Here is a 24,811-nt window from a genome sequence, read left to right as displayed (position 1 = left end):
GACCCTAGATCTAAAATCATCTCCTGGATAAACCCTGGCGTTTGCTTATTGCACAGCTCCGCTGGGCCACCAGCACTTGGGAGAGGAGGGAATGTCACGGTGATGTTGGTCTCCGAGGCAGGCTGGCGTTGGTGTAGGTGACAGACATGGTGAGTGTGCCATCTGTGTATGCTATTGCTTTTGCCGGGACTGAGCCAGCGTGGAACAAATGAAGACCCTGTTCAGAAGCAGTTGCTCCAGGAGCCGCTGCACTGTGTGAGACTTAGTTTGGGTCTCTAAGGGCAGCGGGTGAACACCGCTTTAGTCTCTGGTGCCCTCTAGTGGCCTGAAGCAAGCACCAAGAGCATTCAGAGGGACCTGTATGCTCATCTACCCTTCACTACTGCCAGTTTGAAGGCAACATTAATATGGGCATGTTTGTTGTGTCACACACAGACCCGGTTCCACCCCCTTTCCCCCCGGATGTGCTTTGCCACATTGACTTAAAATTATTAGTTATGAAATCAGGAAGTTACTGTCCATGGATTTGCTGTTAAACAGGCTCAAGTGGGGTAGTTTGCCTGGTATGAAAATCCCTCTGAAAAGCTCTGGCATCTGCTCAGCTTCCCACTTGCCCTAAGTTAACTGGTGCCTGCACGTTTAGATAGTGGATGGTAACTCCTCTGCTGGTAGGTGATTGATGGGTGGGGATTTAGACCCATTCAAGTCAGCGGGGAAAGTCACTCCCACCCCTGTGCTTGGAGATTTATGCCAGTGCATTGGTGGATGTCCAGGGCCTTTCAGAACAACATGGACTTGGGAAAGTTCAGCAGAGTCAGAGCTCACCAGCAAGCTCCCTACAGCGAGTCAGTCAGGGTGTTTGATTTCCTTCGTTCTGCTGAAAGTAAGCATTGACTCGGGGTATTTGTGTCACCCTGATTTCACAGTGATGACACAGTGATGACACAGGGTCAAATTGTGGTGTTGCTTCCCACTATCTGAACACAACAGCCTCCCACGCAAAGCAAATGTGGGGTTCTGTGAAAGACCTGCAGGCTTGCGTCTCTCTCCCAGACACTGATACCCTGGGGCTGGCTGTGATGTAAAGACCTGGCGGGATGGCTAGATAGGAGTCTAGGCCCTTCCATGAGGCCGCCTTCGAGGAGCAGTGGGCACTGTCCGGGGTTCTCTGCTTGGTGTTCCTGTCAGGTTCCCTTCGTTTAGCCCTGTGACCTCACTCCCGTTCCTGTTATCCCTTTAGTTGTCCCCTGCAATCATTTGGAATCCCGGACCTGTGGATCCTCCCCTTAGGCTGGGGGGCGGTCCTTTAGCAGTGCCCGCCCACTTCCTAGATCCCAACAGGACTGCTTTGCTGTAGCCCTCTGGCCTGGAGGGAGGTGGGAGGCTGCTCCTCCTGCTGCTGCTGGGCCAGGCCCTTCTGCCCCTGTCCTATGCAAAAATAAATAAATAAATAAATGAGAGAGAGAGAGAGAGAGAGAGAGAATGAGACCCAGTACAGACTTGTGGAAATCAGGATCCCTTGTTACTGATGAGCCGGATGGTGGCCCTAGAGCATTGTGATTTTGCTGCGGTAGGGTTGGGTAGATAGCGGGGTTCTTTGTTACTGCCAGTGTTGTGTACTTCACCGGGGGAAGGTGTAGCTCCGGGAAGCAAAAGAAAATGCCACTGCCCTCCACCCAGTGCCCCCATTGCTCCCCAGGACAGCAGGTCTCTAAATCCCCAGGCTCAGCAGACCAGTAACCACAGCATTGGGGCTCTCAAAGGAAATGCCCCTGCTGTGTTCGTATTGCACGGGAGGGCAGCTTTGGACACTGTAATGGGTCCATCCCTCCCACGGCCTAGGGTAGTTCGTATTCCAGTCCCTGCTGGAGGAGGTGGCATGAGGGTGCTACTTCTGCTGGACCCCTGCTCAGCCCTCAGGAGCACTGGGCAGCGTGGGAAGCAGGCGTCCTCCTCCCCTGGGGAAGTGACATGGCTGCCAGTGTGACCTTTTGCTCCCTCACCCTGCTGTCCCCTGCAGGAAGCTACGCTGGCACAGTTTCCAGAACTCCCATCGTCCCAGCTTGAACTCTGCCTCCTTGGAGATCAACCGCCAGTCCTCCGCTCAGCTCAACCTGCTGCAGAAGTGCTCACTGCTTCGCCTCACTGCCATCATGGAGAAGCACTCTGTGCCCCACAAGCAGGCCTGGGCTTGGTGAGTGTGGGCGAAATGGGGGTGGGGAAGGAAAGCTGCAGGGCATGATTGAGTGGGGCCAAGCATGAGCTCCCTGAAACCAGAGCTTCAGATCCCAGCAGAGTTGACTCAGCCTTTCATCCTCCTGTGGCAGAGAGTGAGGGTGTGTGTGTGTGTGTGTGGGTGTGTGGGTGTGTGGGTGTGTGTGTGTGTGTGTGTGTGTGTGTGTGTGTGTGTTGGGGGATGAAGGGGAAGCCCTCTTTGCTCTGCATGCACATGGAACATTGCCTTGGGCTCCCTGTAGGAGTTTGCTGTAGGCAGTTCCCCTGGCCCCTGCCTTCCACCCCAGAAATGACTGCATTTCAGCAGTGCTGAACGGATTGTTTGTGAAGCACTTTGGGATGGAAGGTGCTGTAGAAACATAACAGACTACTGGGGTGGGGTGGGGTTCTTTTGTACCTGAGAGTATCTGTACAAGGTAGAGTTGTTTGCGTGTGAGCATGTGGTTATGCGCTCGTGTGTATGCATGCATGTGAGTGTGTGTGCACGCACCATGTGTACATGTATGCATATGCTGCATGTGTGCATCCCTGCATATGGTATGTAAATATATGAGCGCATGCACATGGGGGGGTGCATATGGCATGTGTGCACGTGGGCGTGCATGCATGGACATGAGGTGTACATGCGTGCACGTGTATGTGCACGTGGTGTGCGCGTGTCCCCACCTCACCTCCTGCTTGCGGCTGTGAGCTTCTGCCCCAGGCAAATGGTGGTTGTTCTGACTGGCCTGTCTGCCCCCTGTCCCCATCTCACAGGACTGTCCCCAAGTTCATGAAGAGGAGCAAAGCCCCCGACTACAGGGACAAAATGGTCTTTGGGGTCCCGCCAATCATCAACATGCAGAGGACAGGGCAGCCTCTGCCGCAGAGCATCCAGCAAGCCATGCGCCACATCCGCAGCCAGTGCCTGGACCAGGTGAGGACCAACCGTCTGCAGTACAACCCTGACCTCCCATTCACTTGCCCACAGCTCACCCACCCTCATTTCACCTTGTGTCAGCTGGCTGGGTCCTCTCAACATTGCCAGAGCCCTGCAGTAGATGCAGCCATGGTAATCAGGGTGCTCACTTTCCGGGGATCTCTGTGTCTCTGTCAGGGTGCATGAGTGATGGAGGCAACCTCTCGCTTTGGCCCCACTGGCTTAACTCCGTAGGGTGCTGCTCCTTAACCCCAATGCATTCAGATTGCTGTGAGGGGGAGATACAGAGTTGCTTGCCATAGGAGCGTACTGCAGCGTTAGAACTGTGTACAGCTTCATTGCCTTTGCCCACAGCCCCTGCCTTGGGCTCCAGTGTAGCTCCGCAGCCCTGCAGCCCTCTCAATGGGGCAGGAAGATTGCACTTTATTTAAGGAACCAGTGTCAGCCCCTGCTGGTACCCCTGCGTCATCCACCAGCACAGCCGACTGGGGTATGGACCTGTCGCTGAGGGGAAGCTTGAAGGTGTGTGGGCTGGTTGGAAGGCCAGCAAGGTGGTAATGAGCTTTGGGGCACTGCAGTAAACTGGGGCTTGTTCTTGTGGTCACCCCAGTCTCTGCCTGCCAAACCAGGTGCCTCACCTGGGTGCCCTGGCCCAGCCCGCACACAGCAGCGAGCATCTCAGGAAGGGCAACAATGTTCTTGCCATCGTGTGGGGAGTGGAGCCCACGACCTTTTACCTAGTCAGTGACTTGACACCCTTCCTCTCAGGCATTGTTGCCTCCTCGACCTTCCTTTGCCCAGGGCCCCCTTCCCAGGATGGGGGAACGCAGACATGCTGGGACGGTGTCTCCTGATGGGCACCACAGAGACTCCCTGGCCAGCTGGGTGTCTTGGCTTCTCACTGGGTAGCAGAGGCTGAGCTGAGGGCTGTCAGCACCTGCCTGAGACCGAGCCAGTTACTCTGTCTGGAGCTCAGGGTTGCCTTGGCTGACTGCTGGACTCTGCGCTTCTCCTGGGCAGATTGGCATTTTCCGGAAGTCGGGGGTGAAGTCTCGGATCCAGGTGCTCAGACACATGAACGAAGCTTCCCCCGACAATGTAAACTATGAAGGGCAGTCGGCCTACGACGTGGCTGACCTGCTGAAGCAGTATTTCCGCGACCTGCCAGAGCCCATCTTCACCAGCAAGCTCACCGACACCTTCCTGCAGATCTATCAGTGTAAGTGCCACCAAAAGTCTCCCTGGGAGAGGCCCCCATCGTGGCAGAGCTAGGCAGGGCCCTCAGGGCTGGGAGTGGGTCCAGGCTCAGTAGGGAGTTGGGTCAAAGCTGCAGGAGGTGGTGCGGTGGCCGCTGGGCTGGGCTGCCTGGCTTGGGAGGAAAATCAAGGACCTAGGAGCTCACCCATTGGAGTTGGGAAGAGGCGTCTGCTTGAGAGATGGGGAAACGGAGAGGAGAGAGATGATCTGTGGAGTAAGGGGGCTGATTTGTTGGACCTAGGCTCTATTTAGCCTTATTCTAGCTCTGCGTCCTGAGGGGACTTCCCACTGCTATAGCCTCACCCCATTGCAAACGCTCTGCCAGCAGCAGTGGAGTAAAACTGACTGGTCGGCATAGGCTTCTAACCAGGGAGCAGAGCCGGAGTAGTGAGGGGTGCTTCAGAGCATGGCTGGGCCCTTTCTTCAGTCCCCACTGCTTGGCACCATTGAGGTGGTTGTTGGCATGCAGTTGCACGGCTCTTAGTTGTGACCCAGTGCTGCCCTCAGAGGAATACATGGGCTGTGGTTCATCCCAGGCCCTGTGAACATGCTGCTAGGAGAGAAGTGTCACCAGGGGAGATTTTTGCTGTGAAATGGCCTATGAACAAATTTTGCTGTGACCAGCTCCACACAATGAGAGGCCGGCAGTAAGGTATCCTGGGGCTCTTTGACTGGACAGCAGCTTCGGTATGAGGAGAGCAAGTACCCTTATTTTCTGGGGCCACACCTAGCTGCCTCTTGGTTCAATCAGCCAAGTCTAGAGGAGCTCCTAAGGTGTAGGGTCCCAGAGCCTGGCTGACCACAGGCTCCTTCGCTTTGCCTTCAGTTGTCCCAAAAGAGCAGAGGCTGCAAGCTGTCCAGGCAGCCATCATCCTGATGCCAGATGAGAACCGGGAGGTGCTCCAGACATTGTTGTACTTCCTGAGTGACATTGCCTCAGCTGAGGAGAACCAGATGACATCCGGGAACCTGGCGGTGTGTCTGGCCCCATCCATTTTCCACCTCAACGTGTCCAAAAAGGAGAGCACCTCACCCAGGTAATGCACAGTCAATTCAGACTCCCAGCACTCCCCTCCACGATCCCTCTCCCTGTCTTCCGTACTGGAGACACAGCCTGGTGGTACCCTGGCTGGCCCAGTTAGATTTTGGTGCACTCGCTGTGCCATCTACACTGAGGCTGGGTCAGACAAAGGGGGGAAAGGGCTTCCATTCCAATGGGTTCCCTCTGCTCATGTTCTCCATCAGGGGCTGCGAGGGACTCCTAGAGGACATGCTAGGGGAAGGAGCTTCCAGCTAAGGTCCTAACTCTCAAGCACAGTGCTGCGGGAGTCCCTCTGAGAGCCATGACACAGGCACAGAGTTATGCCTTATGCCAGACCTTATGCCACATGGGCACAGCGGACGAGTGGCATAAGGCCTGGGCCACAAGGAGCTTACAGCCTAATCTTCCTCCTGGGCTGAGCACAGCAGTAACAGAGTAATCACCCTGGTGGTAGTACAGCAGCATATAGTCCCCAGTGAGGGACATAGTGAGGTTCCCAATGTGAGGGCAGGAGGGGAAGGAGTCTACGGCCAGCCCAGCTCTGCTGAAAACTGATAGGATTAGGAAGCTGCAGTACTGATGTTTCACCACAGGGTGTCAGCAGGACTCTCCTTAGGGCTCCATCTTTTCAATTAGTACAATACAGTGATTCCTCCCCTGCCAGTATCCCTCCCTGTTGCAAGGATGCATAGGGTGCCTCCGGCTGAACCCTTACTCCCAGCTCTCTCGCGGCAGTCACTCCGTCTGCTGGGTCTCACTAGTCTGCATTCTCTTGGGCAGGATGATTCAGAAGAGAGGCACCATAGGAAAGCCTGACCAGAAGGACCTGAATGAAAACATGGCTGCCACCCAGGGGCTCTCCCATATGATCACAGACTGTAAGAAGCTGTTCCAGGTAGGTAGCTGCAGCTCCAGGTGAGCGATTCTTCGTTGTCTAGGTACTTACCTGGCCCCTCCTTGCTGTACAATCTGAGCACCCCTGGATTTTGTCCTCACAGAACCCCTGCTCAGTAGGGTAATGCTGCCTTCCGCCCGGTACAGCTGAGATATACGATAGATGAAGTGACTTGCCCAAGTCACATGGCAGGTCCTTGGCTGGGTTGATAAGTGAGCTCAGTTCTTCCAAGTTCTGGGCATTAGACCATCCTTCTGCCATTGCCGTACAGAAGCTAGCCAGCAGCAGGCCCTGTCTCGCCTGTGATCGTGTAACGATGAAACCCTTTTCCTCTCGGCAAGTCAAACGACTGTGGAAAGGGTCTGGGAGGAGATGTGTAGAAGTAGCAGGTGCCCGTGCACTTTCCCTGTGTGCTCTGGGGACTGGCTTACAACTGGAGAGGAATCTGACAGAAACGGTGCCAGTCTGTGTAGAATGCTGCTCTGAGGGAATTCAACTCTCACAGCAGAGTCTGCCTTCATCCCAATATACTCCTCCCCGACACCCATCAGCGCCTTGTCATGGTACCTGGGAAAGGCCAAGATTCTCTTTTGAAACCACTCACTGTTACTCATTGCCTGCCCGAGGAAAACTCTATGAAGTGCGATAGAATCAGAGAAGTGTAGGACCGGAAAGGACCTCAGTAGGTCATCTAGTCCAGTCCCCTGCACTCATGGCAGGACTAAGTATAACTAGACCATTCCTGACAGAGGATTGTCTAATCTGTTCTTAAAAACCTCCAATGACGGAGATTCCACAACCTCCCTAGCCAATTTATTCCAGTGCTTACCCACCCTGACAGGAAGTTTTTCCTAATATCCAACCTAAACCGCCCTTGCTGTAATTTAAGCCCATTGCTTTTTGTCCTATCCTAAGAGGTTAACAAGAACAATATTTCACCATCCTCCTTGTAACTACTTTTTATGTACTTGAAAAGTGTTATCATGTCCCCTCTCAGTCTTCTCTTCTCCAGACTAAACAAACCCAATTTTTTTGATCTTCCATCAGAGCTTATGTTTTCTAGACCTTTCATCATTTTTGTTGCTCTCCTCTGGACTTCATCCAGTTTGTCCACATCCTTCCTGAAATGTGGCACCCAGAACTGGACACAATACTCCAGCTGAGGCCTTATCAGCGTGGAGTAGAGCAGAAGAATTACTTCTCCTGTCTTGCTTACAGCACTTCCACTAATACATCCCAGAAGAATGTTTGCTTTTTTTGCAAGTGTTACACTGTTGACTCATATTTAGCTTGTGGTCCACTATGACCCCCAGATTCCTTTCCGCAGTACTCCTTCCTAGGCAGTCATTTCCCATTTTATGTATGCAACTGATTGTTCCTTCCTAAGTGGAGTACTTTGCATTTGTCCCTTATTGAATTTCATCCTATTTACTTCAGGCCATTTCTCCTGTTTGTCCAGCGGGGCTCCCCTTCCCCACATGCTCCTGAGCACGCACTGTGCTGCTACGCAGCAATCCCAGCTTGGGGAGCAATAGGCCAGGCCTGCTAACCAATCCCAGGTGTGTCTCAAGTAGCATTGCAGAGCACTTATCACAGGGCACAGACCCAGACAGGATGGCTGTGTTGTATCTTCCTCATTCATCCACTGTCCAGGTGGGATTTTCTCAGTGTTCCAGGGACCTAGTAATTGCACTGGATTGGCCCAAGAATCCATCTGGTCCAGTTTCCTTTTGCCAACAGTGCCCACTACCAGATGCTCTAGAGGAACGTGCAGGAAGCCCCCAGTGAGCAGTTATGGAATAACCTGCTGCCCGCAGGGGATGTTTCTGTCTAACTCCCAAAGTTAGTGGCTTATGGCCCTGAAGCAGGGAGGCTTATCTCCCTTGTAGAAATACTTTTTTACCCTCCCTAAATTGACTGCTCCCATCTTAACATTTGGGACATCAGGTGATAGGTGGGGGAGGTGTGACGACACCCAATGAGCCCCGATGTCACTGGACCCAATCTGTCCTGCTGGTTGGTGTGCAGCATTGTTTGGGCTATTGGTATTGGCATCCCAGAGTCAGTCTGGGTCAGAGAGGTGAGCTCGGGGTTTGTTGCGGAGTGATTTCAGGAGACAGAGTGGGTGAGCAATTACTAGCGACGACTCTTGGGTTTTTAAACTTCTCAGTCCCATGTATTTGGTTTCTAGATACCCCCCGACATGATGCTTCAGCTGGGCAACTCCTATGTGGCAGCAGACGCCCACCCGCTCTCCCTGGCTGAGCTACTGAGCCACAGCTTGCAAGGGGAGGGCAAGGATGTCCAGGCTTACTTGGAAGACAACGTGCAGAACCTGCTCAAAGAGTCCTCCGAGAGGTTCAAAGGGTGGCTCAGCACCGCAGGGCCCCAGAACACAGAGCTCTCTTGCAAAAAGGTAACGTCCATGCTGGGAAGGCTTTGCACATGCAGGTGTATTTAGAGTATATGGAGATATTCAGCATCAGACTAATCAGTGGACCTGCATCCTGGTAGATTTCTTCGTGAGCCACAGATACACACAGCATGGCTGCCAGCTAAACTGCTCTGTCAACTAGACCTCATACCCTTTGGCTAGGTAGTGTATACAGCAGTTCCTTCCATGGCAGTGTGATGACACTAACTGGCAGAAGCCAAGGAACTGGATAACCAGAGACAAGCACAGAGTACTCTGTGCCAGCAGGCCCATTAAAGAATCCCCTTTATATTCACTGCAGATGAGCTGGTTCAGACATAGAGGCCTCTCACCCGTGAGCCAATAGAGTAGGCCCAGTGAGCTGCTAACACCTGAGCAGGTCTCCCCTGTTCCATCAAGTAGGGGGCAGGCTGCACATAGTCGCCAGCCCATGTAAGGCAGTTCCCCTGCCCCCATGGCAGGGAGGCCTCAAGGGGCCACTTGTTGCCCTTAGGTTTCTTGGCTTGAAAGCCTGACTGAGTTCCTCCACTCCGGGCTTCCACAGGTTGGTGACGGACATCCGCTGCGTTTGTGGAAGGTCTCCACAGAGATGAAGGCCCCTCCTTACATGGTGCTGCAAAGGGTACTTCGGGAGCGTCACTTTTGGGATGAGGACCTGCTGCAAGGTGAAGTGATAGAGGCCCTGGACAAGAACATGGAGGTTTATCACTATGTCACGGACAGCATGGCGCCCCATCCCCGCAGGGACTTCATCGTTCTCAGGTGAGGTGGGAGGAGGAAGCACTTCGAGGGGAGGGAATCTGGACCAGCATGGAGGCAAGGTGCAATCTCTCCAACTCCCCTATCTAGGCAGGGAGCTATTGGTCCTGGTGTGGAATGTCCCGTGCCTTTATATCAGAGGGTGGTCAACGTACCCACCCGCAATTTACCCAGGCAGACTACAGACCAAAGGAGGTCCCCAGAGGTCTGCGGTGTGGCTGCCCTGAGGCATGTGGAGATTCCAGGTCCTGGCTGGGAATGCTCCCTCTCCATCAGCGACAACATACTGCTCTCAGGGGTTGGGCAGCCTGAAAATGCCTTAGACAGATACAGATCAAGGAGGCATGTTTCCTTCTGGGAAGCGTATTCTCTGTGGGCTGCACCTCTGTGTTAAAGGTGAGGGTGGCTGCAGCATCCTGCTCCGTTTTCTCTCGAGTGACGATGGGGTGGCCTTATGTCCCATTTTGGCAAGGACAATCCCTTTTTTAAGCCCTGTCCCGGCCATCCTGACTTGTTTGGCAAAAGTGGGCATTTGTCCTGTTTGCTCTTGCCAACAAATGCCCACTTTTGTCAAAATAGTGAGTGATGCCAGCCCCCTGCAGGGGGAAAGCAGGGTTGGGGAGGGGCGCAGGCAGGGCTTGAGCAAGCAGTGACACCAGCCTTGTGTGGGGGAGCAGGCAGGGCTTGTGTGAGCAGCGACGTCAGCCCTGCATGGGGAGGGGAGAGGGGCTCGGGTGAGCGGTTTGGGCCCGCGCACTGTCCTGTTTTCCCTTGGGGAAATATGGACACCCTAGCTTTGCTTGTTCCCTCCTACAGGAAGTGGCACACGGACCTACTGCGAGGGGCTTGCCTGTTGGTCTCCATGTCACTGGAACATGAAAAGCTGCAGGTGGAAGGAGGGGTCAGGGCTGTGGTGTTAACATCTCAGTATCTGATTGAACCATGTGGGTTGGGTCAGTCCAAAGTGACCCACGTCTGCAGAGCTGATCTCAGGTAAAGGCCTTTTACTCTGTTTCTTGCCAAATGCTGGTCCAGTGTGAGATGTGATCTGAGCACAGACTGGGAGTGAGGAAGCTGTGGGTACCAACGCTGGCTCCGACAGTGACTCACTGTGACCTCTCTGGTCTGCACAATGGGGAGCATACACACTTACTTGCAGGGGGGCTGGGAGGTGTAATTAGTTTCCGCACTGTGCCGTATACATACAATCATTGCTAGCACTCCCTACCCCTCCATCAATTATCATTTATTATTTAACACCTCCCCCACACAAACACGCTAGATGGCTCACAGGCAGGTAAATTATTAGTTGCGCTGCAGTAACACCAAGGAATCATGGGCCAAGACCCATTGTGCTAGGCACTATCCAAACCGAGAACACAAAGATGATCCCTGTCCCAAGGAGCTTACAATCTAAGTTCAACATGGTGCAGCAAAACACAAGTGTGGGAGTGGTGGAGGCTGGAGAAGGGTTGCAACCTAGGGTAAGAAGGATGGTCTATGGATAGGGCACTGGCCTAGGACCCAGGAGATCTACATCCATTCCCAGCTCAGACACGGCCTTCATGTGTGACCTTAATTACCCTGTCCCTCATCTGTAAATTGGGGGTGTTGCTTCCCTAGCTCACATGGATAAAATCCATGTCATGGCTGAGAGACACTTACTCGGCTACTACCATAGTCTATGTAGGAAGGAAGATTGTGGGAAGATTGTGTGGCTTCTCAGCCTCTTCTAGAGGAATATGACTGGTGAGAGAGAGGCCTTGTGACCCAACTCAGAAGGGGGAGTTTAGTAGACTGCACAGAGATGGTGGTGGGAGCAATGGGGCCTCGAGGCCACGCCTGCACTGCCAAAGTGATCAGAAGGATGGAAAGTAGGAGGGGTCAGAGCTATGTAGGATCTCAAAAGTTACAGGGGTATCCTCTAGCAATTTGGTTTACCCCAGCAGGTCCCCAGGGAGCTGGCCAGACAAGTTACTGCTGGGTCACAGCTTCCAGTCTGTCCAAGATCATTATTGACCCACAGTCATTCCCGTCAGATGGCTGTCCAGGTGCCTGTGTGTAACACACTGGTGATCCCAGTCCAATTCCTTGGAGGCTGCTGGCATCCCATAGCATCACTGGTAGGAGTCCCTCCAGGCTGGGATGAGAGACACTGGCAGGCAGCAGTGTTAGGGGCTCATGTGTCTCTGTTGGGAATGCTAATTGTACCGTATATCTGGGAAAAACAAGACCCTCTGCATTATCCCTTAATTTTCTGCAGCAAACTAGACTAGGGTAGAGCAGCCTTAGCTAGGAAAGGGAGCCAGTGCAGCCTTCAGTCTTGCTTTATAATCATGCCCATGCCTTGCATGGCATATGCAGTGTGGGAGAATGGGGAAGGGAATATTCCCTATGTCTGCTGGTGCTTGCTCACACTGCCCCAGAGCATGTATGTTGATAGTCCCTTTTATCCTGAAATGGGCCCTGCTTTCATGAAAAACCATGTTATTCTCCAGCATTTGACAATGGCTTCTTCTCTGTGCTGTTGTCTCTCCAGGGGCCGGTCTCCCGAGTGGTACAGCAAGGTCTTTGGACAACTTTGTGCCATGGAGCTGGCAAGGATACGAGAGTCTTTCTCAGTGCTTAACCCATGTGGCCCTGAGACAAAGATCTGAGGAGACTGGAAGATGCTCGCTCCTGTTTGATCATGAACCTCCCAGACAACGTGGGGTGGAGCATGGAGAGGGAACATGGCCATCAGCAGGCTGTTGGCATCTGGTTGGGTGGGGGCAGTGCCTTTCCAGGCACCTGAGGATGAGCCTTCCTTTGAACCAACCACCAACCCTGAACGAGCCAGTTGTTTTTTCCATCGTTGTGTGATCCCTTTTCTCTTACACACCAGGGACCTTCAGAGCTGTGCCCAGCAACATGCCCTCCTGGGCACCAGGGGCCAAACGGAAGCCATCATTTCCTGCTTCCAGAATGCCCGTTGCTGGTTGGAAGGCAGTGAGTCTCCGCCCTAAAGCTCTGAAGAGCAGCTCTGCAGAAACGAACCAGTGTGCTGCTTGTGGGACAGCTCTCTCCAGCAATCGCCCACCCACCCTGGGGAGAGTGGGGCTGGGGAGTCCATACAGCAGGCTGAGCCGTGAAGCAACTGGACCAGAGTCAGACCCATTAACCCCCTTTGCCAAACTGACCATGGGCTCACCCTCTCAGCCCAGGTGCTGGACTCAGCCACAAGAGTGATGGTGCTTGAAGTGACCAAGGATGATGCTGATGTGTAGGAGAAGTGAGAGACGGCGGAGCTGGTGCAGTGTCTGTATGGCCGTGTGTGGTGTTAGGAGGAGCGTCTGCTAGGGATGTTACAGTGTGTGTGTGCTGTACCTAGCAGCGTGGCGCACAGGCAATCGTGGTCTGAGGAGCTGGTTAATGTCAGATGGATGCTGTTGTTATTTTGGTTTATAATTAATGACTGCCATGTGTTGAATGGCAAAAAGGAAGCTATTTTACTCTGGGTGCTGAATTTCACTGGGGAAGGAACTCCAGGTCAGTGCTTTCTACTTGATCAGACACAGGGAATCTCTAGCACCCCTGTTTTTAGCACAGGGCCATGTGGACCGATGAATGAGGGTGCAAATGCTTTGCTAACCAGGGGCCCAGTCCTAATCCCGATTGAATCCAGTGGGAGCTTAGCCATTCATTTTAATGAATTGGATCAGATCCGAGTTTGATGAGTCCAAATTCCAAAGCATGCACCCTTGTCCTTGTATCTGTGTGTCAGCTGTACATGGAGGGTTGCCATTACAAGGCTGGGGGTGAGACCAAAATGGCACAGTGCAGCTCCCTGATCCCCCTTTGGCTGGGTTTAGTAAGCATCAAGGTACTCCCAGGGTCAGAGTTCCATTTGCCTTGGGGTGTGCGGGAGGTGAAGAAAACCCCCTCCATTACATGAAGACACCCTAAAAATGTATCATCCTGCTGGAAAACTATAGCCTGCATGCAGGGGAGGTTTAATAGCGTTGGCCAGTGAGGTGTGACCAGAGGGAGTGCAGGGGGCCTGGTCTCATAACTCCACTGTGCAGAGTCTGCTTCCACTAAGAGAGTAATGTGAGTTGCCCCAAACTGTGCTACATTAGTGCCATTTTAGTCAACCAGATGGGCAGGGATTGGGTTAGTACAGTCTAGTTTGCTCACATTGTTATGGACACTTGATCTCCCCTTAATTCCCTCCCCCCAGAGAAGCAGTGCTCGCTGCACTGCAGAGGGGAGGGAAAGGCAACGCCATAACTCTTGATCCAAGGATCCCACTTCTGTGATTATGTCACTCCACCACTTTCCCTCCAAGCTCACAAACACTCTGACCATGACATGCACTTGACGGGGTTTCTTTTTTAACCAGAGACCCAAACAACTGGACATGGTTCCAATTGGAAGGCAACAAAACCCACTGGCAGTAGAAATTGTCAGTTTCCCCAGTAACAAACTTTCCCTCTTTCTAGTGCACACCAGCTATATTCTGTTTGTGTTTGGTTTTGTATAACTAACGTTTGGGACTGATTCTTGCCTCATTTTTTTATGTTTCTTTTTCTATCTATAAATACTGTACAGTTGGAATATTAATATATAACTCAGGCGGTAAGAGCTTGGTGCTAGATGATGAACACCAGAGCGATGTGTGTTTTCTATTTAAGGGACTTCTTTTTTGTATCAGATGCAGCCGCTGCAGATTGTCTGACTCCAAAGGGGGCAGCGGTTTCCCCGCCGTGTAATAATAAAGTACTAATGGCATCCGCTGGCTGATGATGAAACCTTGATGGACCCTTACTGCTGAGGTCTGTGCTTCCTTCTTACCCAGCACCAGCCTGGCACAGGTTCCAGGGCAGTAGAGCGGGGGTGTGAAGCCACCTGACCACAGCCCCATGTCATGACAGAATGAGGCGCAGTGTGTAATTCATTAGTGTTTTGTAAAGCATGTGGAAGGCAAAAAGAAATGGACAAGGGCTATTATTATTATTATTGCTGCAGTTGGGGGGCAGTTGCTATGGGTCTCACACAAGTTAGCTTCACACCCATCAGAGGACCCTTCCCGTTGCTCCCAAACAATCTGATTTTCCCCGTTGACTTTCCCTCTGGCCCCAGAGTACAAATGGCCGGCCCTCCTTTCTATTCCTCTGAGCTGCTGGCAGGGGCTGGGCTGTCCTTCCTCCAGATTCCCTGCCTGGCTCAGCATCAGGCTCTGATCAGCACCAACTGAGACAGCAAGGACCCTAGGGTGGACTGATGGAGTAGGCAGTGTGTTTGCTAAGCAATGGAAATTCCTTCTGGGCCCAGGCTGCCAGTACGCTACCATGAACGAGGCTGGTGTTATCTGAACTGCTGGCCTCACAGGAGGGCTGAAAGGAGTTAGGGGGCGGAGGACAGACCGGCAAGCAGTGCATTAAATGGTCATATCCATGCCTCAAGGGGTGGGTCGGCCTGTCAATTTAAGGCCTCCATGTGTTAATCTCATTCTCTCAAAGCCCCACTGTTCTTGGCAGCTAATGCAGCGTCTCATCGAGCTCACAGAGTGGTACCCTCTGGGTTTTTAGCCTACTTGGAGCCCTGCAGTGTTGCCCACAGCTACCAGCTGCCCCCATCACTTAGCACAAGACGTGTACAAACATAGCCCTCCAGAAGAACCACAGTGTCATTAAGCAGCATTTCTGATGCACTCTCCCCGACTCCCTTTTCTTTCCTCCTCCCTGCTACCAGCACTTGGTATCTACCTGGTCACCTGCCCAGGGCTCCTACCCTGCAGCTGCAAGTGCCTTGGCTTCAACCAGATGCTAGCTCCTCCAAAAGGAGCTGTGGCATCCAACATGCAAAACTAGGGCAGACGGTTTCTGGGTTCCCTGAGAGTAGAGGCACAGCCCGTCTCTCCTGCTCGCTGTTCTGTGCACCTCACACACCCCAATGCAGGGGGGTAACGCACGTGGAGGTGGCTCCCTTGGGACTCCAGGCCATCGTCACAATGTGCAGCATGCTGTGGTCCTAAGGCTGTGCCCAAAGAGAACCCCAGCGAGCTGAGAGCTGTTAACTTTCAATCCCTTGCTCTGCTCCCTCTCCCCGCCCCACCGCAGAGCGAGCCGTGCCCCAAGAGCCTGCTGCTCCAGCGCTGGGATCATTCCAAAACCAAACGGGGGACGTCAGTAACTCCGGCCCTGGGGGCGGCTGAAACAAACTTCACTGGCTCTAGGCCACCAGCGGAGCTCGGGGTGGTACGCCCTGCCAGGTTAATCTCACCTGGGATTGGGGGTGGGGCTAGCCAGCCCACGCAGCGTATGGCAGGGAGACAGAACTGCTATTGCCAAGGCAGAGCCCAGCCACCCCCTGGAGAAGGGCAATTCTTGCCTCCTTCCCAGGAGTAAATCAGAGCGCAGCAGAGGCTAGGGAAGGAACACCAACCGGCCCCCGGGTTGCTATTTTACTGCTGGCAGCAGTTCCCTAGGAATGGTTTGGGGCACAGGCTGCATTAGCCCTGGGGAGTTGGTGCCTCAGTTGCAAGGATTCATTTTCTAAAGGAGCTAGCCCGGGTATGAGTGGAGAACAGGGCGTGGCTGTGAGTCCCTGCTGAACGTAGTGGCTGGGGTAGCAGGCCCTGAATGGGGACACCTGCCCTGAACACGGGCCTAGCGGTCAGGGTGGTGTAGGAAGTATCAGGGGACAGCAACACCTTCTGCAGCATTTCACCCACAATAGCAGCTGCTGCCTGGGTCCCACAGCCAAGGCTTCCCCAAGGGCTGAGGGTGGCCTCAATAGTTCATCACTCCACCTGGCAGAACCAGTGGCCCACAACTTTCGCCAGGATCACGCTGGCATCTGCTCGAGCTGCCTCTGGCCCCAAATCAAAGCACTGAAGGCTTCTCATCCCACCTTCCTTCCCCTGGACCCAGACTTGCTTCCGGCAATGCAGAAAACACCTCTCTGGGGCTCTGCAGTGGGGGCGGCGGTTCCAAAGGCTGGTGCAGCAGCTGCCCCTGCGGCTTCTCTCCAGGGTGAAGGGGCAGGGAGCTACAAGGACCATGCAACAGAGACAGAGGGTTAGGATGAAATACAACATCCCTTTCACAGCAGCTGGTTAATCCTTGTGCTGAACCAGCATCAGCTAAACCCACAGCCCCAAAGTGCTGACGCACAGCAATGAGCCTGCATGGGGCAGGCAGCATTCCAGTGCTTTCAACAGTGGGGCACACGAGCGAAGTTCAGGCCCCATCTGCTGTCTGTGACCATTTCGTCTGTAGCCCTCTATATAACACCAGTTGGAAAGTGGTGGCAGCTCCCCTTTGGCATCTTCTGCCCCCACGATGGCTATTATTGGGGTGGGCAATGAACCAGCCAGGGGAGGTTCCTGGGGAGGACAGAGACATGGTCCTTCATAGCTACATGCATGAAGCAGTGAGGCCTTTCACCAATCCCAGGCTAAGCTGCTGGGGACTGTCAGGAGTTGCTGGTGTGTATGGATACCAGGGTAAAGCTCTTTCTGGACTCTTCTGGGTCCTGAAGTGACAACTGCTGCAGCTGCTTCTTCTGCAAATACAGCTTGAGCTTCTCCTGGAAGGGGGTGGTGGTCATGGTGTACAGAATGGGGTTCAAGGCACTGTTGATGGGCAGGATGAAAATGACCACCCAAGACGTCACGGTGTCTGTTCCAATAAGGAGAGTATGTTAGTAATCATGGGGGTTGGTTGCCCACTTCCTAGGAAATAATTCAGCCAGAGGCTTTTAGCCTGGAGCCTCAGGGCCACAGTCTGCTCTCAGACACACAGGCATAAAGCCAGAAGAACCCCATTTAAGTAAGAGCTACTCCAGATCTCACACCTACGTGAGCGCAGAGGCTGGCTCTCCCCAGGCATGAGTGGTAGCTGACAATGCACAGCCTCTCTAGCCCGTCTGCGGGCTGTGATTGGTTTTGTGATGTGAGCAAAGAGGGACCAGGATGGGAGAGGCACCAAACTCATTACCACCTGTGAGCTGAGCTGGGATTCAAACCCAGGGCGCCAAAGCTCAAAGAAAAATGCATTAACCTGCTCGGACACCTCTAGCGCTGAACACATTACACGCTGAGGAGGATCATTTACAGACACGTCACCCCATTGTGCAATACGAGGCTTTCAGCTAAAGGACATTTACAGCAAAGGGCTGAATTACTCAGGCATAATGGGGGAGAGCTAAGGATCTAGGGCGAGTGCAACTCCCATCTCTGGGCTGAATTCAGCGGTGACACATGGCAGAGAAAGTAACACACTGGGTGTACTTTGATCACAAAGCAAGTGCTGATGTAACTTCCACCTATCTGGTGTTCAGCAGGGGTGCAAACCAGGTGAGCCTTGCACACTGAGCTGGGAGTGTGCATGGCAGGAAAAGCCACTAAAGGAGGTCAGTGAGATCAACTGCTCCCACTCCGTTCCCCCCCCCCCCCCCCCGCATACTCTCTCTCTCTCACCTTTACCTAGCTTGCCCCATCCCCAACATATCTGCAATCAAATTCAGCCATGAGAAAGCAGACTCAACTCCCCCCATCACAGGAGGCTGCCCCTACCCACCACAGACCTGGGCCTAGAGACTGAACCTCTGCTTCCCCAGCCCCAGCCTCTCTGAGCTGCAGGCTGGGAGCCAGCTCCAATGCGCTGGCAGGCCAGAACTGGAGAGGAACCTGCCTAGACTCCAGGGCATCTCTGTATGGGAAGATGAGGCTGGTGGCAAGAGGCTGTCAACCAACAGGAGATGGAAGGTGCTGCCTGGGCTCAGCAGGGGGCCAAGGGACAGAAGTGATGTGAGTTTGTCTGGCTTTTGTCTCTCAGCTTTTACCTCTCAGGGTTGGAGCATTTTGAGCATGGGTGTCAGACGCTGCAGGCCAGCTCTGCACAGATTTCAGGCCTAATGAGGTGCCCCCTGCTGTAAGCTGGAGGGATTGCATTGGCAAGATGGGGTAGTATGAAACCGGTAAGAGGCCAGGATTAGCATGGCATTTGTTGTACAGCTTCATTGTAATGCAGGTGCTCTGGGGTGCCTACTCAGCGCATGAGGGACACATGCAGGGAGCCACCGCATGGCACTGCTCTGCATATCAAGGCCTCTCTGTACAGAAAGGCTGATGCTGGCGTGGGCCCCAGCTTAGCCAGGTCAGTCACCTGGTATTTCCACTTGCAGCAGGGAGAGAAGCTTCAGGAGGAAGATGGGGATCCAGCAGAGGGCGTCAGTGAAGACGATGAAGAAGAATCTCTTGGCGATGGCCACTTCCCTGGAGAAGACGCTGCGCTCAGCCGTCTTGGTGGCTGTGGTGTGGATGGAGTAGAACATGCTGGTGTAGGCAAACACGATGGTGACGAAGGCAATGAGGTTCAGACCTGGGGGGGACAACAACCAGCTATGAGTGTGTCAGAGAGCCAGCCCAGGTGTGCCTGTGCCAAACACGGTGGGTGACACATCAGCTAGCAGATGCCTTCTAATAAAGCAGCCTCTTAGGGCCAATGACCCCTTTCTTCCCCAAGGGAGCAGTGAGAGCCACGTGGACACAGCCAACCTGAGCCGTAATGTGATTCAACAGTAAGCTTCTGCCCTGCTAACATAACAGGCGAGCTTTGGTGAAGCACTCAAGGGCAGCAGCGCTGTGGGTGTCCTGCTGCCTGGCTAGGACTCATTGCCCCACCTGCTCCTCAGATGTGTCTGCACCATGCTAATCTTCTAGCCCTTGCACGCATGAGGCCCTGGTCTCCTAGGGTCTAAGTCTGGCCCTGCTCTCCCAGGAGTGCTTTAGCTGGAGGTGGCCTCGGGCCTGTGGAGTGGCAGGAGGTTTGTTAAGCCACTTTCCCTCTACTGCAGTAACAAGCAGGTGAGCAGTGATTTATAACAGCAGCCTGGGTCTGCCTTAAAGCTCCTGGATCTACACACCAATACTCAGCATCTCCCTGACGCTGGCACTGCATGGCTGCACACCCTCAGCTCTGCTGCCACAGGCATGGACGTGTGCTGTGCCTTTCCGTACGCCACCCCTCCCACGGAGAGCACGGAAATGCTGCACCAGGCTTGGGGGCTTTGTGGGACCACGAAGGGGTCAAGAGGGCAGGCCAAAAAAAAAATCCAAAGTTTTGCATAATGTTTCTCATCAGCCCTCGGGCGTGTACCGGGGCCAACATGCTACCAGCCCTAAGGGGCAAACTTCCCTGGTCCCCTGGCAGCGATGTTCCTTAAGGGGCTAGTTTGCTGACTGCTCTCCCCCACTCTCCCTTCATCTCTAGCAACAGCATCCTATCTGCCCTCCCTTCCCCACACACCTAGGGCTGCTGCTTTCCTTAGCTGTGCGGGATCAACCCTATTTCAGCCCCTGGCATCCTGGTTGCAGATTGAACTGAGCCAGATGATAACAACAAGCAGCAGCCTGTTGATGGAATCATGTGACCAATCACCGTCAGCTGTCCTGCTGCGGCCCCTATCACTGCAGGGCCTGAGCATCTCCTGCTGTCATGCATTTATCCTCACAGCAGCCCTGTGAGGTGTGGTATCCCCGTTGGAGATGGGGAACAGAGGCACAGAGAGACTAAGCAATTTGCCCAAGGTCACACAGGCCCCTGTGGTGCAGCAAAAAAATTGACCTTGTGTGTCCCAAGCTAGCACCCTGCTCACTGGACCATCCTGCCTCTCACTGCACCTTTCCATTACGCTGACTTTCCTGTTTGACTCTGGGGCAGAGCACACATCAGGGAAAGCAAGTTCCAGACCCCTGTCTACAGCTGCATGGTGCTTACCATCCCCAAGGCTTGGTGGTACTGCTGTAGCGGAGCAGTCATGCCCCATGTCCTGATGATTCCTTACCCAGAAATATCCCGGTGGAGTAGCCCCTGGCTCCTGGTCTCTCGGTCTCGTCGGACTGGAGTGGGAAACACATCCCGTTCCTCCCGTAGTAGTCCCCAAAGGACTCCTTGCACCAGAAGGGGACGAGGGTGAGAGAAAAGCCCAACAACCAGATGACGATCAGCATGGAGAGGGTCTGCTTCTTGCCCGCCCCATAATGGCTGAACGGGAAGACGATGCAGAGGTACTTCTCCAGGGTCATGTACGTCAGCAGCAGGACAGACACCTCCGAGGACAGCATAGCCAGGCTGCCTACCAGCTGGCACTGGATGCTCGCCATCCACACCTGGGCGTGCTTGTTGTACTCGCCGGAGAACTTGAGATCAAAGGCTCCAATGAAGAAGAGATAGATTCCCATCAGACAATCTGCACCTGGGACGGAGACAATGGTGGAGCATCAACCCACGAGGGTAACCCTTGGCAACAGGCCCATGGGCGCAATAAGCCCTTATACAGCTGCTGTTAACAGAAGGCCAAATGTTGCCCTTGGACGGACGGATGCACGCACACACGCTCACTCTTGCCTGACATCGTCCTAGCCAGCCCCTCCATCCCCACTCCTGACTCACAGCAGAGTGATTTGATGGCCATGGTGTGCTGGCTGTTCTCCATGACAATGAAGGACCTCATGAAGATGACAAAGAGGTTCCCAAAGCAGGTGACACATGCGATGACCCAGACGAAGACCCTGAGGATGATGTTGGCCAGGAGGTTCTCGAAGGAGGAGATGCCATCGGTGTTGGGCTTGCAGCTGCGCACGTGCGGAGAGTAGCTGCAATACTGGAACTTCTTAAAGTAGCTGCCAGACAAAGGGATATTGCCTGCGTTAGATCCATGCCCAGGACAGGGGCTCCACCCCTAGAGGCTAACTTGGGAAGAGGCTTGCCCGCCTGGCACAGAGCCTCATGCACCTCCCCAATCTCATCCCCTTGTGCTCCTCCTTCCTCTCCCCACCTCACCTCTCCCAAACAGTCCCCATGCCCTTCTCCTTCCATTTCCTGAGCCACTCTTTTCATCTCCTTGGAGCACATTCAATCTAAACGGATCATAAATGTCTAAACACCGAGTGAGATGTGCCAGCATGGGCGGGGGGAACAGGGCAGGAGCTGGGAACGTGTCAGCAGAGCTCGCGATGGATGAGCACCAAGGACTTTGCAAGGCTCTAGCCAGCATATACAGCCCTTTAGACTCACGAGCACTGAACCCCCTCAGGATCAAGGATGGGGTTGAAAATCGCAGGCCATCCCTTAAGGGGGAGTGATGGCTCTGCACTACCCATGGGCCAATTTCCTTGTTTGGGATGCCCACGTTCGTACAAGATCACAACTGCTTTTTATCCCAAAATGCAAGGTCAACGTGTAAGCAATCGCCCTCACGGTGCATCCTGACCCCAGTTCAGCAACGCACTTAGGCATCTGCAGAACTTTAAGCATGTGCCTAAGTGCTTTGTTGAATCATGAACTATGTAATGATGCATTTTAATCAATAACTATTCAGTACTTTAAACTAATGTGTACAGAGATTCCCTCCAACTCAGGACCTCTATCAACATACAACATTTCAAAATCAATCCATCATTAAAACCTTTAAAATTCCAGTAACAGGGATTCACATTTTATCCAAGGGTTATTTCATATAAATCCTGTCTTTTAAAACCTCATAAAAGTAATCCTGTATCAGCTTAGCAAAACTCTGCATTTTAAAAGGACGGCAAACTTCAAAGCAAGGCTCATTTCAGTTCTAATTTTACACATAAAGGGGGGAGAAAATGATGTCCTTTGCTATTGCTCATTAACATTACCCAGGTTTTTAATCGAAACAGACCAATGACAGAAAGTGAAATGTACAGTTACCTTGCACTGTGTATGCTTAAACATTTATAATTGGAGAAAACTAACTGCTTTGTTCTCTGCAAGAAAAGACAAAGCAGCTCACAGCTGGCTGGTTAGTGAAATTTGCCCCCATTTTCCAAGATGCCTGTCCAGTTTGTGTATCAATACATCAGTCTTGTTCTTAACTCCTTATGCCCAAGCAGTGTGCCAAAAGGACCACTCATTTGGGTTATTTAGCAGTTGTTTGCAGAGAACTAAACAACAGCTTTATACTATCTGGCCTGAAAACGTCCCTTTTTCAGTTTCACTGTCAACTATAATCTAACTCTATAACCTTCACAGCTACACATCATTACACAAACACACACACGGATTAATGCTGGATAAAACACCTTTAAATATTGTGGCATTTGTGTGTCCCCAGACCTGGAACTTGTTCCCCCATCTCGGCACATAGACTGTGGCTGCTCTAAACTAAGCCTTGTTGGCTATGACCCTCGAGAGGCCTTTCTGCCAGCTAGGGATTCCCAGAAAGCAGTGTCTTGATCCTGGCACACCCTCTGTGCGGGGTGCCATAGGAATATCTATCTGGGGAGATCCAGCTGTTTTCTGGGCATGGGAGAAGGACATATCGACTGAGGATTGAGCAGGGTTTGTTTAATTTTTCCTGGCACTAACTTCTACCACTGCAACAGAAGCTCCCCCTCCCAATCCTTTTCCCCACTCCCAAGTACTCACATGTGAGACAGATTGGTGAGTTTCTGGAACATGCGGGTCTGGACATTGGGGATCTCCAGACCTTCAATACTCCTGTAAAAATCAATGCAACAGAAGACATGAGCTAGGTTGGCTCTCCACCTGGCCTGAGGCGACAGGCTCAAGGGGCCTGAGGGGAGGCAGAGCTATTCAGTGTATTCAGTGTCTGTGCTGCTGTTTACACTTACAGAGAGCGCAGGTGGGGCAGGCTGTCAAATTGGTTGGCAAAGATCTGCCTCAGGGGGTTGTAGGAAATATTCCTGCAAATGGAAAAAACAGAGTCTTTCTTTCTAGAAACTCCCCACACTACCTGAAAGCAGAGCTCTCCCCAGTGCAGCCCATAGAGATGATGCTTGCTTATGTTAAATAGAAATATGCTGAAATGTGAGTAGAGAGCAGTTTGTGGGCCTAAATTTGGGCTTGATAATAATAAGGCCTAGTAATATATGAGGGAAGTGAGACAATTCAGAGGCAAGTTAGAGATAAGCTAGGATATAACCCCAGGTCATGTTGTAAACATATTTTGGTTTTAACAAGTGGTTTAGACAAAATGTGAATGTGTTGGCAGCATGTTATCTGTATTGATAGTTATCGGAGCGGTATTTACGCAGATGTTAATTAAAATGATGTTTAGTGTTAAATAACCAATAAGAAAATAAAAATATTTAATTATGGTAGCAGAAATATAGATATGGTAAAAGGGAGGCTTAATGCTAATTGATTACGGGGTGTTCGTATAATTGATTATAAAAGGGTAGTGCTCTACTTTTAGGTTAGCACGCTCATCCACCATCAAGGTACCATTAGAGAAAGGATTATACACCCCTTCTTCTCATGCAGGGAGTGAGCCCCCCCACCCCCCGACGCACCAGTTCATCGTGGACTGCGGGGACCACTGCAGCGTGAGGTTATAGTGTAATGGCTGTTGGTTTGAACTGATTATTTTATTTTGATTCTATCCCCCATTGGATCAATCACAGTTCTTCACTAAATCTGTAACTGCCCTGGAGGCTCGAATCCGAACGTGTTCAGTCTGGTTCTATGCCTTAGCTGCAAACTATTAACTGGGAACACATAAACCAAGGACACACGAGGAGCAAACCCATGGCAGACCTTCCCCTGGCCTCAGACTCCCCTGCCTCCCTTGAAACAGTAACATACCCGCTGTTACGTACTGACTGCCACTGTCACGGTCAACCTAGGGAGACCACCTGCAAGTATGAGGGAATGCACTGTGTCTTGGAAGGCAGAGCAGTCTAATGGACTGATGAACAGCACAAGATAAGAGCTGGGTACTGTTATTGTTCCTCTGCTGAAGCTGCCAGAACAGGGCCAAGCAGTGCTGTGGGCCCAGACCACTGGTTCCTTTCAATTAGGCCAACCAACAACTGGCTGCTATTGCGGGTGTCACTTATCTGGGTTGGATTTGACGCACTGACTCAGAAGCAAAAGGTTGGTTAGCACCTGTGAGGCATGGCCAGAAAGGGTTAAACATCCTGCAAAACAAATAACCCTCAAAAGACATGTGGGGAGATAATGTTTATGGTTTTGTGTATTTACATATGTATGAATAGGGTCCAGAATGTAATCAACAGTCCCTGTCTATGCTGTATTCTGAATCAAAAGAACATCCTAGCATTTAAATGAATTGTAAACACGGGATATCTCAGTATTCAACACTCTTTGAAATGTACTGTGAATGGTGGAGGAACAAGCAAATTGCCTTATGTTAATTCTCTAGCTAAGTACCAGTGATGAACTTCCTTCAAAGTCATCCTAATTACCTTTTGTTCCCCGAGGAACTCCCAAC

At 52.4% G+C, this 24,811-nt stretch overlaps 2 protein-coding genes across 12 annotated transcripts in view; one reads left to right on the top strand and one right to left on the bottom strand.

Moving 5' to 3' along the window:
• STARD8 (StAR related lipid transfer domain containing 8) overlaps positions 1-14,311 on the top strand; it is a 145,666-nt gene extending 131,355 nt beyond the window's left edge. For all 11 annotated transcript variants that reach the window (XM_043521749.1, XM_037908775.2, XM_043521750.1 and 8 more), the window contains 9 exons: positions 2,021-2,194; positions 2,992-3,151; positions 4,175-4,373; positions 5,238-5,448; positions 6,234-6,348; positions 8,540-8,764; positions 9,327-9,544; positions 10,358-10,534; positions 12,081-14,311. In XM_043521749.1, coding sequence (XP_043377684.1) covers positions 2,021-2,194; positions 2,992-3,151; positions 4,175-4,373; positions 5,238-5,448; positions 6,234-6,348; positions 8,540-8,764; positions 9,327-9,544; positions 10,358-10,534; positions 12,081-12,198 — 1,597 coding nt within the window. In that variant the 3' untranslated portion in view covers positions 12,199-14,311. The remainder of the gene's footprint in view (positions 1-2,020; positions 2,195-2,991; positions 3,152-4,174; positions 4,374-5,237; positions 5,449-6,233; positions 6,349-8,539; positions 8,765-9,326; positions 9,545-10,357; positions 10,535-12,080) is intronic.
• LOC102947088 (relaxin receptor 1) overlaps positions 12,399-24,811 on the bottom strand; it is a 57,432-nt gene continuing 45,019 nt past the window's right edge. Inside the window, exons 13-18 of the mRNA XM_043521752.1 lie at positions 23,190-23,261; positions 22,984-23,055; positions 20,983-21,212; positions 20,375-20,785; positions 18,694-18,909; positions 12,399-17,205 (exon numbers count right to left, since the gene is read on the bottom strand). Coding sequence (XP_043377687.1) covers positions 17,000-17,205; positions 18,694-18,909; positions 20,375-20,785; positions 20,983-21,212; positions 22,984-23,055; positions 23,190-23,261 — 1,207 coding nt within the window. The 3' untranslated portion in view covers positions 12,399-16,999. The remainder of the gene's footprint in view (positions 17,206-18,693; positions 18,910-20,374; positions 20,786-20,982; positions 21,213-22,983; positions 23,056-23,189; positions 23,262-24,811) is intronic.

Source organism: Chelonia mydas, chromosome 9 (genome assembly GCF_015237465.2).
Source record: "Chelonia mydas isolate rCheMyd1 chromosome 9, rCheMyd1.pri.v2, whole genome shotgun sequence".
Taxonomy (NCBI): Eukaryota; Metazoa; Chordata; order Testudines; family Cheloniidae; genus Chelonia; species Chelonia mydas.
Note: the sequence above shows the minus strand (reverse complement) of the source record. Positions and strands in the feature narration are given on the sequence as shown.